A 15,901-nucleotide genomic window follows, 5' to 3' on the forward strand; every position below is an offset into this window, starting at 1 on the left:
GTGACTTGAGCTGAAACCAAGGATCAGACGCTTAACTGAAGGAGCCACCTGGGTGCCCTTTTTTGGTAGCTTTTAAAGTTTAGTCTTTACTCTTCATGATCTGTCATTTTACTACAGTATACTTAATGGTGCATTTATATTTACCAGTATTCAGAGTACAATTTGGATCTGATGATTAGTATCTTACTGTATGTCTAGAAATTTCTCAGCTACCATCTTTTCAAAGATTGCTTATGCAACCTTCTCTACATTATTTTCTTTGAAAGTACCTATCTCTTCTCTATGGATCTAATCTAAATACCTTAATTTTTATGTTTCTTTCTCTATTGTACATATGAGTGGATTCCTCAATACTCTAATAATTTGCTAATTTTCTCTTCAGCTGTGCCCAATTTGTCCCACGTTTTACTAATTTTAGTGACTTTTTAAATTGGTTCTTTTTCATAGCCACTAGTTCTTATTTTATTCTGGCCTGTTTTGTATCATACATTTTTAATGGATATTATTAATTATTTCTTTGGTATACACACATATTTCAAAGTTTTTGTCAGACTATTTTGCCCACTAAAATTTATCTGGAGTGAATTCATGGTCTCATAGCTTATTTTGCTATTGTCTTTACAAGCACTCTATTCCTTTGTGTATTTTGGAACTTTGGTTTTCAGGCTCAATTTCTTTCTCTCTTTGTCTCTCTTCTTTTTTTTCTTTCTTTCTCTCCACCCCCCACCCCCCACCCCCCACCCGCCACACACACACCCAGTAGAATTCTGTGAATGCTTACACCTGGGCCAGTCTCACTCCCAATCCACAGCTAGTCCTTATAATTTTCAGGGTTGCTTGTTCCATTTGGGTCTTGAAGTCTCCAAGCCTTCAGATGACTTGGCTCTGTTCCTCTGTGTGAGGTAAGTTTTTGCCTTTGAGCCTCCCTAGTCCCATAGCTTTCTATAATGTCATAGCCCTAGATTAGAAACTATTTTTCCTTTTTTTTTTTCTCTTTCAGTTTCCTTTAATTCAAGCTACTGCCTTAAGAAGTGAGTTTCTTCTTTAAGCCAACATGGAACACATTTGACTTCTGTTACCAAAAAAAGAGCTTTATTCCTGATTGTCAGTGTGAATTCCTGCTGCTAGATCCAATGGGCCTGTGCCTTCCACTGATGTGTTGATTTCCTAGGGCTGCGGTAACAAAGTACGGCAAACTGGATGATGTCAACCACAGCAATGTATTGTCTCACAGTTCCGGAGGCTAGAAGTTTAAAAGTGAGCTGTTGGCAGGGGTGGCTTCTTCTGACAGCTTTGAGGGGGAACCTGTTCCATGCTACTTTCTGAGCTTCCGGTAGCCTTGAGGGTTCCTTAGCTTATAAATGGCATTTTTGCTGTGTCTTCGTGTTGTCTCCCCTCTGTGGGTGTTTTCATCTGTGTCCAAATTTCTCTTTATAAGGACATGTACATAGTGCATTAGGGTCCACCCTGATGATTTCACCTTAACTTATCATCTCCACAGACCCTATTTTCCTTATGTGTGACCATAAGGTCACATTCACAGGTCCCAGGAATTAGGACTCCAACATCTTTCAGGGAGACAATCCCATCCATGACAACCTGATGCATTGCTTTACATTCTTTACCAGAGAAATGTTTATTTTATTTGCCCAGTAAGTCTTTTCAGTTTTTCCTTTAAAATTTTATCTACCATGTCCATGTGGTGTTGTAAATTATGGACTCACTATGCCATCTTACTCCCTTCTCCCTCGCCAAAAAAGTCCTAAATGTTCAAACCACTATTCTTCATGTTTCTTTCATTTGATTTCAGCCTATATATATAATCCATTCTGAGAACAATTTGCCTTGTAAATAATGGCCACAGTCATCACTGTCTTATGCATCGAAAGTGTGAATTAAATATCTATCATTTTTAACATTTTATTTATTTTATTTTATTTTCATCATAATAAGTGTACACTTTAGATCCCATCCCCTATTTCACCCATCCCCCCACCAACCTCCCCTCTGGTAACCATCTATTTGTACTCTATAGTGGAGTCTATTTCTTGGTTTGTCTCTTTTTTTCCCCTTTGCTCCTTTGTTTTGTTTCTTAAATTCCACATATGAGGGATACCTGGCTGGTTCAGTATGTAGAACATGTGACTCTTGATCTTGGGGTCAGGAGTTTGGCCACACATTGGGTGGAGAGCTTACATTTAAAAAAAGTTTTTAGGGATCCCTGGGTGGCACAGCAGTTTGGCGCCTGCCTTTGGCCCAGGGCACAATCCTGGAGACCTGGGATCGAATCCTACGTCGGGCTCCCGGTGCATGGAGCCTGCTTCTCCCTCTGCCTAAGTCTCTGCCTCTCTCTCTCTCTCTGTGTGACTATCATAAATAAATAAAAGTTAAAAAAATTAAAAAAATAAAAAAAGTTTTTAAAAAAATCTGCATATGAGTGACATCATATGGTATTTGTCTTTCTCTGACTGACTTATTTCACTTAGCATTTTACTCTCTAGCTCCATCCATTTTGTTGTAAATGGCAAGATTTCATTCTCTTTATGGCCAAGTAATATTCCATTGTGTGTTTATGTGTATATATATATATATGTATATATGTGTATATATATTATGTATATATATATATTATGTATATATATCACATCTTTACCCACTCATCAGTCAGTGGACACTTGGGCTGCTTCTACTGTTGGGATATTATAAATAATGCTGCAATAAACATAGGGGTGCAGGTACCCTTTGAATTAGAGTTTTTGTATTTTGGGGGTAAAGACTCAGTAGTGCAATTACTAGATCATAAGGTAGTTCTATTTTTAACTTATTGAGGAAACTTCATACTGTTTTACACAATGACTGTACCAGTTTACATTCCCAGCAGTGCGTGAGGGTCCCCCTTTCTTCACATCCTTGCCACCACCTGTTGTTTCTTGTGTTGTTTTAGCCATTCTGACAGGTGTGAGATGATATCTCATTGTAGTTTTGATTTGCATTTCCCTGATGATTGGTGATGTTGAACATCTTCTCATGTGTCTGTTGGCCATCTGTAGGTCTTTGAAGAAGTTTCTTTCATGTCTTCTACCCATTTTTTAATTGGGATATTTTTTGGATGTCAAGTTGTATCAGGCCTGTATGCATTTTGGATACTAACCCTTTATCAGATATGTCATTTGCAGATATCTTCTCCCATTCTATAGATTACCTTTTAGTTTTGCTGATTATTTCCTTTGCTGGACAGAGACTTTTAATTTGATTTAGTCCTAGTAGTTTGTTTTTGCTTGTATTTTCTCTGCCTCAGGGGACATGGCTAGAAAAATGTTGATATGGCTAATGTCAGAAAAATTTCAGCCTGTGCTCTCTTCTAGAATTTGTATGGTTTCAGGTCTCACATTTAGGTCTTTAATCCATTTTAAGTTTATTTTTGTGTATGGTGTAAGAAAGTGGTCCAGTTTCATTTCTTTTCATATTGTTGTCCAGTTTTCCCAACACCATTTGTGAGAGAGACTGTCCTTTTCCCATTGAATATTCTTTACTTCTTTGTCAAAGATAAATTGATCATATAGTTGTGGATTTATTTCTGGGTTTTCTGTTCTATTCCATTGATTTATTTTTATGCCTGTACCATATTGTCTTATACTACCACTTTGTACTATAACTTGAAATCTGAAATTGTGATCCTCCAGTTTTATTTTTCTTTTTCAAGATTGCTTTGACCATTCAAGATTGCTTTGACCAATTTTCTTTTTCAAGATTGCTTTGACCATGTGTGGTTCCATGTAAATTTTAGAATTGTTCTAGTTCTGTAAAAAAGACTATTTTGAGATTTTGGTAGTGGTTGCTTTAAATCTGTAGATTGCTTTGGGTAGCATAGATATTTTAACAATATTTTTTCTTCCAACTCATGAGCATTTAATGTCTTTCCATTTCTTTGTGTCCTCTTGAATGTCTTTTGTCAGTGTTTTACAGTTTTCAGAGTACAGGTCTTTTATCTCTTTGGTTAAGTTTATTCCTAGATATTTTATTATTTTGAGGGTAATTGTAAATGGGATAGTTTTCTTAATTTAACTTTCTACTGCTTCATTGTTAGTTATAGGAATGCAATGGATTTCTGTACATTGATTTTTGTATCCTCTGACTTTACTGAATTCATTTAACAGTCCTAATAGTTTTTTGGCAGAGTTTTTAGAGTTTTCTATATAGCATCACAGCATCTATAATTAGTGAGAGTTTTAGTTCTTCCTTACCTGTTTAGCTGCCTTTTATTTCTTTATGTTTTCTAATAAAACATTTTTAAAATCTCTGTTGAATCTTAGTAAAGATGTTCCACCTGTGAAATAGGTAATGAGTTACCTTCTCCAGAGAAGATTGCATTTTGGGTTGAACTGTATCCCCTGTCCCAAAAAGATGTCGAAACCTTCACCCACAGTTCCTGTGAATATACCTTATTTGGAGAATAGGGGTTTTGCAGATACAATCAAGATGGGGCCGTTAGGTCATTAATCCACTTTGACTAGTGTCCTAGGAAGAAGGAAGTTTGGACACAGACACACAGAATACTATGTGATGACAGACAAAGAATGGAATGATGTAGCTTCAACCCAAGGAACATGAAGGATCAATGGGCACCACCAAAAGTTAGGGAGAAGGGAAAGATGCTCTTCAGAGTCAGAGAGGGAGCATGGTATTGTCAACACCATGATTTTGGACTTTCACCCTCCAGAACTGTGAGGAGAATTAACATTTGTCTTTTTAAGCCATCTACTTTATGTTATTTTGGGAGAGCAGCCCTAGGAAGCTAATAGCAATTTATTAACTTCCACATTAAATAGATGGACAGCCACTGTCCCACATAAGTTCAGTGACTTTATGTTTCCACTTTATATTACATGTTCTGCCACTAATTTTCACCATAAAGGAGATATTTTCCCCTGATTGATTAGAAAGGTGCTTCTTCCAAGCTTCAAACTGCATTCTAGCACTAAGGATTCAAATGTGAATAGACCTGCGTATAAATTGTGCATAAATTTGCCTGTCACTTTCCTGGCCACCAGTAAGTGATCAAAGGATGTTTAATAAAACTGAATCTGAAGTCCACTCAGACTTCTACAGTTATGAACTTAGGTTACTTAACTCACAAAATCCCCATTTGTCCTCAGACTGAAGGGCACCACCATGCTCCAGTGCCCTCTTCCTGTAAACATGTCCTCACCTCCTTTTCTTATTCTTTCCTTCCCTTTCTCTTCAAGCAAGCGCCTTCTGGTCCTCCTACCTTGACCATTAGCCCTCCAGAGAGCAATCGGAACCTGCTCTCTCCCCGTCTCTCTCCTTCTCTCTCCTCCTCCTGTTTATTCCACTTACCTTCTGACTTCAGCTCTCCCTGACGCAGCTCTTACCCAGGTCATCAGAGTCATTCAAATGCGGTGTCCAGGTCTCTCACTTGGCTGCACCCCAGCCTGTCGTTACTAATGAGCCTTCCTTCATTCTTAAGATGCTCTCCTTTTGATTTGAGAGTCACCAACCTGTTCTAGTTCTCCTACTTCCCAGAGCATCCTTCTCAGCCTCTCCTGGTTACCCAGGTCTGCCCATGCTCTGAGTATGAAGTGTTGGAGTCACTAAAGACTTTATTTTTGGTTCACTTCAATACACTTTGTTTTCCCCCTGCTTACTCGTTCAGTAGATATCCATGGCTTTCAGGATAAAATCAAGTTTTACAGTTTACCATATAAGATCTTTTGTAATAGTTGCCTCTCCCCTACTTGGGCTCTCTAATCTAGTCATAACAAATGACTTACTGCCCCCTGATACGTCATGCTATTCCATGCTTCAGTGCCTTGATAGAAGCCTTCACCAAGGTGGCAGGTCTTCTGTCTGGTTTTGCTGCACTTACTCATCTTCTGTGGTTAGTTGGCCATCGATTGCCTCACTGGCTCTCTGCTGGGGTGACAGGGTAACCAGATCTTGTAGCTCTCATCACTGACCAGGCAAACCCACTCTTGTGATCATGGTGGTCTCAGGGTTCTCAAGAGCAGCAAAAGAGAGCACGGGGGTGTTCAAGTCTCTGCTGACACCACAGTTGCTTCTGTCCCAGTAGTCAAAGCAAGCCTGATGACCGAGACCATAGTCAATGTCAGGGAACTGTGAGGGCCGTGAACACTGCCTACCTATCTGGCTTTCACCTTCTCTTCCTTACTTCATCCATTCATCCACTGCACAGATGTTATGAAGACCTACCCTAAGCGAAGTCCTGGGTTAGGCACTCAGGATGCAGAGGGTCTTCTTAGTGTGCTTTTATATTCTAAGATCCACATTCAAAGTCATATATCCAATAAAAGAAACACCAGGATTTAAGGTGGTCTGGCTAGGTAGGGTGGGCCTGCGAACACCTGTCAGCACTTCTGCAGAAATTGCTACCTTGCTACTCAGGTTTATCTGTGTATAGCCTCTCCTCTCCAAAAGAGGGAGTGAGACTCAGAGAAAGATGGTCAAAAGATATAGACTCCCAATTATGAGACCAAGAGCCACTGGGGATGTAATGTAGAGAACATAAGAATAGTGTTAACCTCATTGTGCCCTATATTTGAAAGTTGTTAAGAGAGTAGATCTTAAAAGTTCTCATCACAAGGAGAAAAACTTTACTATGAGAAAAATCTATGGATGGATGAGAGGATGGATGTTAATTAAATTTACTTCGGTACTCATTTTACAATAGATGTACGTCAAGTCCTCATGCTGTCCACCTCATGCTGTCCACCTTAAATTTACACAGTCCTGGCTGTCAGTTACAGCCCCAAAAGGCTAGGGGAGTAGGAGAATCAAAAGCCAAACTACAGAAACAACATGTAAAATCTTTTTTTAGTATGTATGTTTTAAAAAATTATCATTGAAAACTCACTAAATTTCCTTAGTAACCAATCAATTTAAGCAGTAACTTGTGTGAAAACAAGCATTTCTATGAAAGATCCAAACTCCAGAGGTGGATGACAGAAGCAGTTAACATATTAATCCTTAGGGCCCAAGGGCTTTGGCCCATTTGTAGGAATAAATAGCTGTTTGCAACTTCAAATTCAAACTTGTGCAAATAACATAGACCAAAAGCCCAAATGAAAATCACTTTAAAAATAACTCCCTAAAACTGCCATATTACGTGTATTTATTTTTCTCTAGGATTAGGACAGATTGCATTGGCAGCCTAGCCTTTCATAAAGAGGGGGGTGGGGAACAGAGTTGGGTCTTCATTTTCTCACAAAAGGCACAATGGGAAGTGCATCTGTGAACATTGCATAATTTGTTATGTTCTACAAAGAGGTGGGTTTTTGTTATACACATACCAAAGCTATTTGGTACTGTTGCACCAATGATCTCTATTCAGGTCCAGAAAAGAAATTGGCCTCAGAAGAGTGAAAGGAGAGTAAATTTTTCTTTAAAAATTAGATACAGATTATCACTTCCAAATGCAGGAGGGAATTTTACAAGTGACGGTGCACGGATTAGCTTTCCAATGGACATCCAGTCCTTTATGAAACACATACTAGCGGTGGTCAACTGTGACCAATGTGGTTTATTACTCTCCAGAAGAGCTGAACTGAGATTACCCATCTAATCTAATTGAGAAATGTTGGGTGAACTTGAACTGTTTCATAGACATGAATGACCAGAGAATTTATTTGATAAGACATTAAAAGCTGAATATGGTAACTATCTCTTTGATGGTTTGATACAGTCATTCCTGAAGTTCATTTGCATGTCTTTCATATTTTTTTAGTACTCTTTCGTGATGATTACATGAGCAGCCTAAATGAAAAAGAGAAAAAAAAGTTTCTGTACAACATCATTATGAAAAAATTAGAAACCTTATTACCTTTATCAGTAAATACTCCCAATAGTCTTGATTTGGTTAACACTTCAAAAAGTAACACCAGATTTTAAGAACAGTACTTAAATTGTGGAAAACTTACTAAATCCACTGGCTTTTCATATGATAATCCCTAAATTATTTGTAAATATCGTCTTCTGATTTTATTCATTAAGATAAAAAAAGATGTCAAGAGGTTGGCATGTTATTTCCCAACCCCATTTGCATTTTGTTATAAACTGGGCAGTGGGAGCTACCATTGGTGGCATCTCAATGAAACATTTATGGTAACTTTATTGACAGCGTAGCACACAGGTGGCATCAGATAATAAAGTGCTTTCCTTTCATATGCCTGCTAAATTTAAGATAAATTCTGCTGTATTCCCAATGACTAATGTTATGGTGTAAGTTGGGCATATGTATCTTTTTTTTACTGTACTTAAATATCATATTTTTAAAACGACTCATAGAAACTCAAAGAAACTCTTAGTATAGTTTACAGAATCACACTTCATGTTACTAGTGACTCTTTAAATGGAATTTTTCATTGAAACTTTGTCATTAAAATAAAAAGGCCTTTTAGTTGTGCCCATACAAGCATAATAAATTGTATATGTTTGTGATACTGAATGACTCTTGCCCATATGCTGCACTGCAAAGCTACATGAATGAGGCATTTACCAAATCAGGCCCACCACATTAAACAGAAAAACAATCTTTATTCATGGTAACTTATCAGTTTCAATTAATCAACCTTAACAATAGAAATTCTGATGTGTTCAAGCAACTTGAAAGCAATAGGTCATCTCCAGGGCAGCCATGTTGTGTCTTTGTGCCTAAGGTTTCAAACAAAGCAACATCTCCAATAAATATACATACATATACATACATACATGTGCATATATATACATACCAATGGGTGACTACAGCTATGCCGTGTTATGCCAATAAACATGCAGTGTGCATTTCCTATGATTTCTATCATAGTAAATGTAATCGTTTTCTTTCAAAGTATTACTTTTTTTGAGCTCTGCAAGTTTAAACAAAAGGAAAGAAATTTCCATTGGATGACCATCCTTTCAGTTTCTGTGCTGCTATGTGAATAGCATTGTGCAAACCATTCCAATGGTTTTGAAAAGGGGTAACCATTGGTTTGATTTGGTTACACGGTTTAGTAAAGAGCTCCCTCCCACTGCCTTAGGGTCTGTGAAAGGTCTGTGACCTGTTTAGAACTGCCAAGTGAAATGTCATGTCGCCCCTCCCAAATGGGAGTATCTGCATTCATTTGATCAGTATAAAAAATGATTGGGGATGGCGAGATCAGTGCTTTTGAATTGCAATTTATAGCAGTTTACAAAAATGCACATTGTTGGAAAAGAAAACATGGAAGTGTTTCTTTCTAAATTGCATTACCTGTGAAATGTCATTAGTCTTTTAAGGATATTTACATCCTTTTTTTTATTATTTAGGAGACTTATTTCAACTAAAGAAAATCAGAATTTTATTACATTATGATTTTTAAACATATTTAGGTTTTGGTGGCAGAATTCAAAGAAAACAACATTTCTTGAGTTCTTAGGATAAACATAATTTGGTATAATTCCCTTTATTAATTCTCTAAGATAGTCTTTGCTAATCAGTTGCGTTAGCAGCAGATTCCGATTATCCTTCCAAGATTATAGGGGAGATCCATCTGTTGGCAAATGCCTTCTCTGCTGATTTCTAATAGTGAGTCTGAAATCATGGGCATACTAACTCTACCAGGTGTCCGGGACTCCGTCAACAGCACACAACGTAAATTTCTTTGTCAGATGAATACTTTCTAAATACCTCACCCCTAGACTCATCGACATGTATGCACAGTTGCATAAAAAGGAAGTGTTACTTCTTTTCATTAAATGTGTAAAAGAATACATGAACTTTAATAAATGTGTAAAAGAATACATGAACTTTAACCAAAAGGTTAAGGTAGGCTGTTCAAGTTCACAAAGACTTAACGCAGCCTCTTGGAGCTCTGGGGTGCAGAAAACACTACCTTTTATACATGTCTAGGAATCTTGAAAGCTCCAACTCTTCGCCTTAGGCAAGTGGGTGGAATTGGGACATTGTTTAGAAGAATTCTTCTTTTAGTAAGAAAAGTTACCTTGGGAAAAGGGCCTCAGAACTTGCCTGGCTGATACTCTACTAGAAAAAAAGAAAGGCCCTGCTTCAGAAAAGACTTGACCCAGATAGACTCCCTAGCACTCCACTTTGAACCTCCCAACTATTGAAAGGCGAAGTTGTCACGTTTTTATCTTTGTTCATGTTAAGCCTTGGAATGACAGCCTGTCTCTGTGTTCCCCTCTCCCACTGCCCCGGCTGTAAGTGTCCACATTGACACCTACCGGTGACCACAGGCTGCAATTCTTTGTTGCCTTGTCCACGCTCCTGGCTTTCACTGGGATTAGCTCGGGGCCTTTGTTCCCCTTCAAAGCTGGAACATCACATCCCATGTTGTGGCTTTCCAGTCTCAGACCCCCAACGCTCTCCTCACAATTTACACACCAGGTAAATGTCCCTCCCTATGGAGCAGGGAGCCCAGCCTGAGTGTGGGAGGGGGGAACCTCCCCACTCCCCAACTTCAGAACCCACCTCACCAACCCCCCACCCCACCAGTGTGGTTTTCTTTCCTTTCGTGCATACTTTTCTTTTCTTTTTTTTTTTAAATTTTTATTTATTTATGATAGTCACAGAGAAAGAGAGAGAGAGGCAGAGACATAGGCAGAGGGAGAAGCAGGCTCCATGCACCGGGAACCCGATATGGGATTCGATCCCGGGTCTCCAGGATCGCGCCCTGAGCCAAAGGCAGGCGCCAAACCGCTGCGCCACCCAGGGATCCCTCGTGCATACTTTTCTATCTCATATGGAGGAAAGACTGAAAATGCAAATGGAAATTTAAATCTTAGTTAGATCCTTGGACCCCGGAACCAAGACAATCCCTGCCTTTTTGAATTCTCTTACAATTGCTCCTAATTCTAGGAAGGGGACTCTCAGCAGAAGGTAATTTACTGGCCTGGGTCACAGGCTCCTAAGACCATTTCCACAGTCTAGAGCACCAGGAAAACTGTCTCAGAGGAAAACATGGTTGAAGCAAGCTATTTTGAAGGCCAAGGAGCATCTGACCACAGGACCTTGCCTGCCCGCCCCCAATTCCCTCACCCCTCCTTCCCGTCATTGAAGGGGCCCCCAGCTGGGGCCAGAGCTGGGAGGACCCACTAAAAATGAGGCAAAGAGCTCGGTGTGAGGAGTGGGGAGTGGTTTGTGTATAGCAAGTAAAACAAAGTTCATGTCTAATAGTTTTTCCATATTTTTAGGGAGGTTGTCAGGAAAGCTGGAAGAGGAGCCTTTGGAGAAGTCATCGATACCCCAGATAAACCCAGTGGACGATATTGATGCTCCTGAGTAGTGGGGCAGGGCACTGGGTGGTGCAGAACGTGACCACAGAGCGGGCCCTCCCCATCCTGTCCTAAGGCCTGCCTCCCTAACAAGGGATACTACCTCCAAGGCGTTTCTAACATAGCTGTTCTGTTCCCCTGGATGATGTAGACTCACTTGAGACCCACGCTTGAAGTGAGAATACATGAGCCCACCGGTGAGCACCTCTCTCTCTCCAAGCCCTTCAGGCAGGTGCTCACTCTTGCTGGATGAGCCGGAATCACGGCCTCCCAAGGGCTGCCAAATCCATGGTGCTTTCCTGGGCTCTGCAGAACGCCCCAAAAGCCTTAGGGTGGGGAGGGGCTGACTTCAATTAAAAAGTTTGAGGCACTAAACTTTCACTCCCTCTCTCATCCCTCCTTCTCCCTGGAACACAAAGTCAAACTGATTTGCTGCCTCCTTGCCTGCCAATAATCCCCATGAAGGTGAGCCTTAACGCCTGGTTCCAAGGGATTTCAAATTCCCCCTAGGGAGATCCACTTTTATCTTATATAGATCCTGGGCTCCTAGCCCTGTCTTAAAAGCTCTAAACACTTCTTCCTGAAGTGGGAAACCCCTTGGAGTTTTGCTTCCTGGTAAGTATCAAGGTCAAGATTCACGTATCTATTCTTTCCAGAATGTCAGGTACCTTTTGTGAAAGGCCAGCTTGCTTTCTTACGTGCGTAATGGTCAGCTTGGTCCTTTCTGGTCCCCTAACTACAAGTTAAGCCCTGTCTGTAGCCCAGTTTCAGAAACGTAGACTGTGGATTACAAATTTCTAAAGCTATTTATTAAGTGTCAAGAAATATATCTGTGGTAACTGTCACATAAAGCTGATATACTCTGGTGTGAAAGAAAGCTAGAGAGGCGATTTATTTGTGCGTAAAAGGCACAAGATTTAATTGGAGAGGGACTTGTTATTTTCAACACAAGTACATGGGGTGGCATAGCGCCGGAGAGCATTATTCGAGCTTCATCTACTATGCACTATATGCCACCGTCTCCAAAGGAGTGTTGCCCTAGAAACTTGTTTTAAATCTGCTGCTATATATCAACACCTTGTTTTCGCAGTCCTTGGCTGAATTACAGTTACACAGTTTGGCGCTTCTTTCAAATTTCCTCCCATCAGTTTGGCTAAAGAAAGGAATTTTTCTCCTTTAGAAATGAATTGGCTTAATTAGTAAGTAGATTAATGGCAATTGCTGGTGAGTTGGTTTCCAGCAGAGTTTCACCAGAGAGGGTTAATCGGAGTCAGGTCTGGAATCTTTCCCAGAACTGGCTGCCAGCCATTTCCACCAACCAATCAACCCTACAAGAAACGGGGGGGAAATGAAATAGAATTTATATTCTCTGTACTCTTATCCTGGACAGAAATTCCTTGGAAGCAGCCACCTCGTTGGGTGCAGGACAGACTGCTTCACTGCGGAATTTTAACAGAACCCTTGAAGGGTTTCACCTTCCAGATTTATCTGAGTACAAAGCAGAATTTCAAATGGCACAGGGAGTGTCTCCACAGAACCCCGAGGGCGCATTGGAAACGCCTGAGGCTCTTAGTCAATTTCAGGTTTACATAAATTGCAAAAACCTCCCAAATTTGCTCCTAATCAGTTATCTGCCAGAAGCCTTTAAAAAGTTCAGTTGTGTGTTTTGCAGGCTTTCACCTTATTTTTTCCATAGTGATAAAAAATGCATTCATAGTTTAACTTGCAGCTGCATTAGTCTTGCAAAAAAAAAAAATCCCTGCTGAGAAATGCATATAATAGGAAAAACAGATCGGCTGGACAGCAGTGTAATTAATGCCAGAAAGGGCCGAGGCCGGTTTCATAGTTTGTCTTTTGAGGATATCAAGACGAGACCTGGTGAAAAATGACGCATGCTTTAGCATTTCAGAAAGCTGGCAACTGGCAAGGCTTTTCCTTTTTTCTTTGACTTTCTGCCTCGGAACAAAGAGGTCGGCAGAACTAGCTAGGTTGTAATGAGTTCTATGTCCCTAGCACATTAAGTGCATCATGGAAACATATTGTATCGAAATAGTTTGGAGGAGAATACCGGGGATGAAAGAGAATGGGTGCTTTGATCAGCTCCCTGGGGTCCTGAGTGCGCACAGACTGACTTGCAAGGAGTTATTCAGCTCCAGCTAGACACACTTACAACACCATTCAAAGAAATTTGCATATCTGTAATTTATCACATTGGTCCAGAACATTTTTGCAAGGTAAATAAAAGTTGGCTGAATAAAAAAAAATCAATCATCGCAGATATAGAAGAAAACTGTGAAGCCAGCATTTCCATTAAAAACATAAATAAATATGTCCATAAAACATGACGATTTAGAGGCTGACTTTATTTTAAAGCGCCCTTAGAGCAACAGGTTCTGTGCTGACAAAGACCAGAGTGGCCACAATTTTTTTTGCGCTTCTACTTTAGGGGAGTGTATTTGCAGCTTCCCACTAGAATAAAGGTAGAAAGAAAGCTGAATGAGATGCGTGTGGCTATAACCAGCCCGCGACACGCAGAGAAAAATTAGTACACACTTGGAGGAGATGTGAAAGATGGCTTAATCTCCCTGGCGTCTGCAAGAGCTAAGGTTAAATCTCATTTCTTCTCCTCTTGATTTCATTGCCAAGCCCTGGTTGCTGAGTTCAGAAGCTCGGGAGGATGAAACGTCCCCGCACTGGTCACTAGGAAAGACTTGCTTTCGCATGCCCCATGAGAACAAGTGAAAATTTAACAGCCAGGCATTGTTCTGAGTTTTTAAACAACCCAGTTAAACAGCAAACAAGAATCTTCAACTTGACCTTGGAAAAGGCTGGTGTGCCTGTAGATCATCTATCAAACAACTCCGGATGACAATGATATATTTCGAAGTATTGTCACATGAAAAGATTGATAAATTTGCCGCTGCGAAGAGAGAACTTTGGAAGTAGGCAACAGGCAACTAACTTGGTGCGCTGCCTCCACCGCCGCCTCCTCGCCTCCTCTGTCCCTGCCACCCCGTCCCCACCCCTCCACCCTCAGCCTTGGGGCCAACTCCGTAGAAGAGGCCCAGTAAATCAGCACTGTAATATTTCTTAAGGGGCACGGAAAAGCTGTGAACAGTACCACTCATATTAAACGCAATATTTCTTTGCTTTCGTGGGGAACAAAAGTCATAGCAAGACGTCTTTATGGCTAATTCAGTCAAAGGCACATCTTGGTTCCCCCCACAGAAAGGTCAGTGTCGTTGTGTTTGGTCCACCGAGGGGGTGTTTTCACACTGAAAACTCAGCCAGCTGTCCCTGTCATACCCTCGCCATTGGGGAGCGCGCACTAGCCATGGTTATTAGGCACATTCTACACCTGCAAAATATACCGATTTCCAAGACTTTTCAAGACACCCCCCTCCCCCATTCTCATGCCCCCTCCTCTTTCGTCTACTAAACTTTGACAACACAATTCAAGCCCTGGATGAAAGCGTTGCAAGCAAGAGGAAAGCTAGGGAGGGGGCAGCTCAGCTAAGCTAGCGTCTCATGGTGTCTATTGAGCAGCCATCAAAGAAATTAGGCGTCAAGTATGTTTTCAAAAGTATGGAAAAACTTCCAAATAAGGGCTTAGAGACACCACACATTTGCTACTGCTGAAATGCTGATTTCTGAACCCTAAATATTTAATTTTATGCACCAGTGTTAGGTGAGGGGCTATAGCCAGGCAGCCTTCACTTGGAACTGGCTCTTTTAAAAAATTCATCTGTATTTATAGCATGTCAGGACATACATTTTTCCTGAGTTGCCCCAATGGAAGTCCACATGCCTTTTTGAAAATCCAGATGCCAGCAAACTGTTGTCAACCATTTCACAACGCTTGCCCAACTGGATTTGATAATAAAAACTCCTTCCAGAAACATCTCCCAGCTAGCCTTATCACCAGAATTCAATTTCAAAGGCTGGCACTCCGAAGCTGGATACCTAGCTCTTTAAGGCACGCTCAGTGGTCCAAACAAGAAAGGAGCTAAAAAGGGATCCTGGGCGATCGCTGAAAGGAAATCGTAAAACTAGAAATAATTCAGAAAAAATTCACTTCAAGAGTGAGACTGCACCAAGTGCCAGTTTGTCCGAAGCAGTAGTGCCTAAGTAACTAGCTTTCTCCAGGAGCACTTGAAGGTGGGAGTGGGAGACTAAAGATTTCTATCTGCAAGGTTTGGCGGCGGCGGGGGGGCGGGGGGAGGAGAAAAGAGAGGATTTAACTAGGGGGTGGTGAGTCTCTAATCCCAATCTTCGTCTAGTTCTTCCTCCCAAATTACCAAGAGCTACATAAGAAGTCCCCAGAGAGGGCCAAGTGCAGGAGTGCCCAGGACGCCCTGGCTTCCCGGGACACAGGTGGAGGCGAAACGCCCTGCGTGCCACGGGCGGTGGTGAGAGCCTGCCTCTCGCGAGCAGGGGACCCTAAACTCGTCCCCGGCGCCTGGGGGCCTCCACACAGCCGGCCACCATCCAGCAGAACGCCGGCGCCTTTCCAAAGCGAGTCAGCGCAACAGGTTGTTTGGAACAGGTGCCGAAGCCCCGGGGAGGGGGTCGGCGTGAGGCTGCGGAGATCGGCCCAGGACCAAGACCCCCCGGC

General features: G+C 41.2%; 1 protein-coding gene across 1 annotated transcript in view; it reads left to right on the top strand.

The window, feature by feature from the left end:
- Positions 1-11,297, top strand: part of CUNH10orf67 (chromosome unknown C10orf67 homolog) — a 158,055-nt gene extending 146,758 nt beyond the window's left edge. Inside the window, exon 16 of the mRNA XM_055332670.1 lies at positions 11,206-11,297. Coding sequence (XP_055188645.1) covers positions 11,206-11,297 — 92 coding nt within the window. The remainder of the gene's footprint in view (positions 1-11,205) is intronic.
- Positions 11,298-15,901: the final 4,604 nt, after the last annotated feature.

The sequence above is a fragment of the Nyctereutes procyonoides genome, unplaced genomic scaffold, assembly GCF_905146905.1.
Source record: "Nyctereutes procyonoides isolate TBG_1078 unplaced genomic scaffold, NYPRO_anot_genome, whole genome shotgun sequence".
NCBI lineage: Eukaryota > Metazoa > Chordata > Mammalia > Carnivora > Canidae > Nyctereutes > Nyctereutes procyonoides.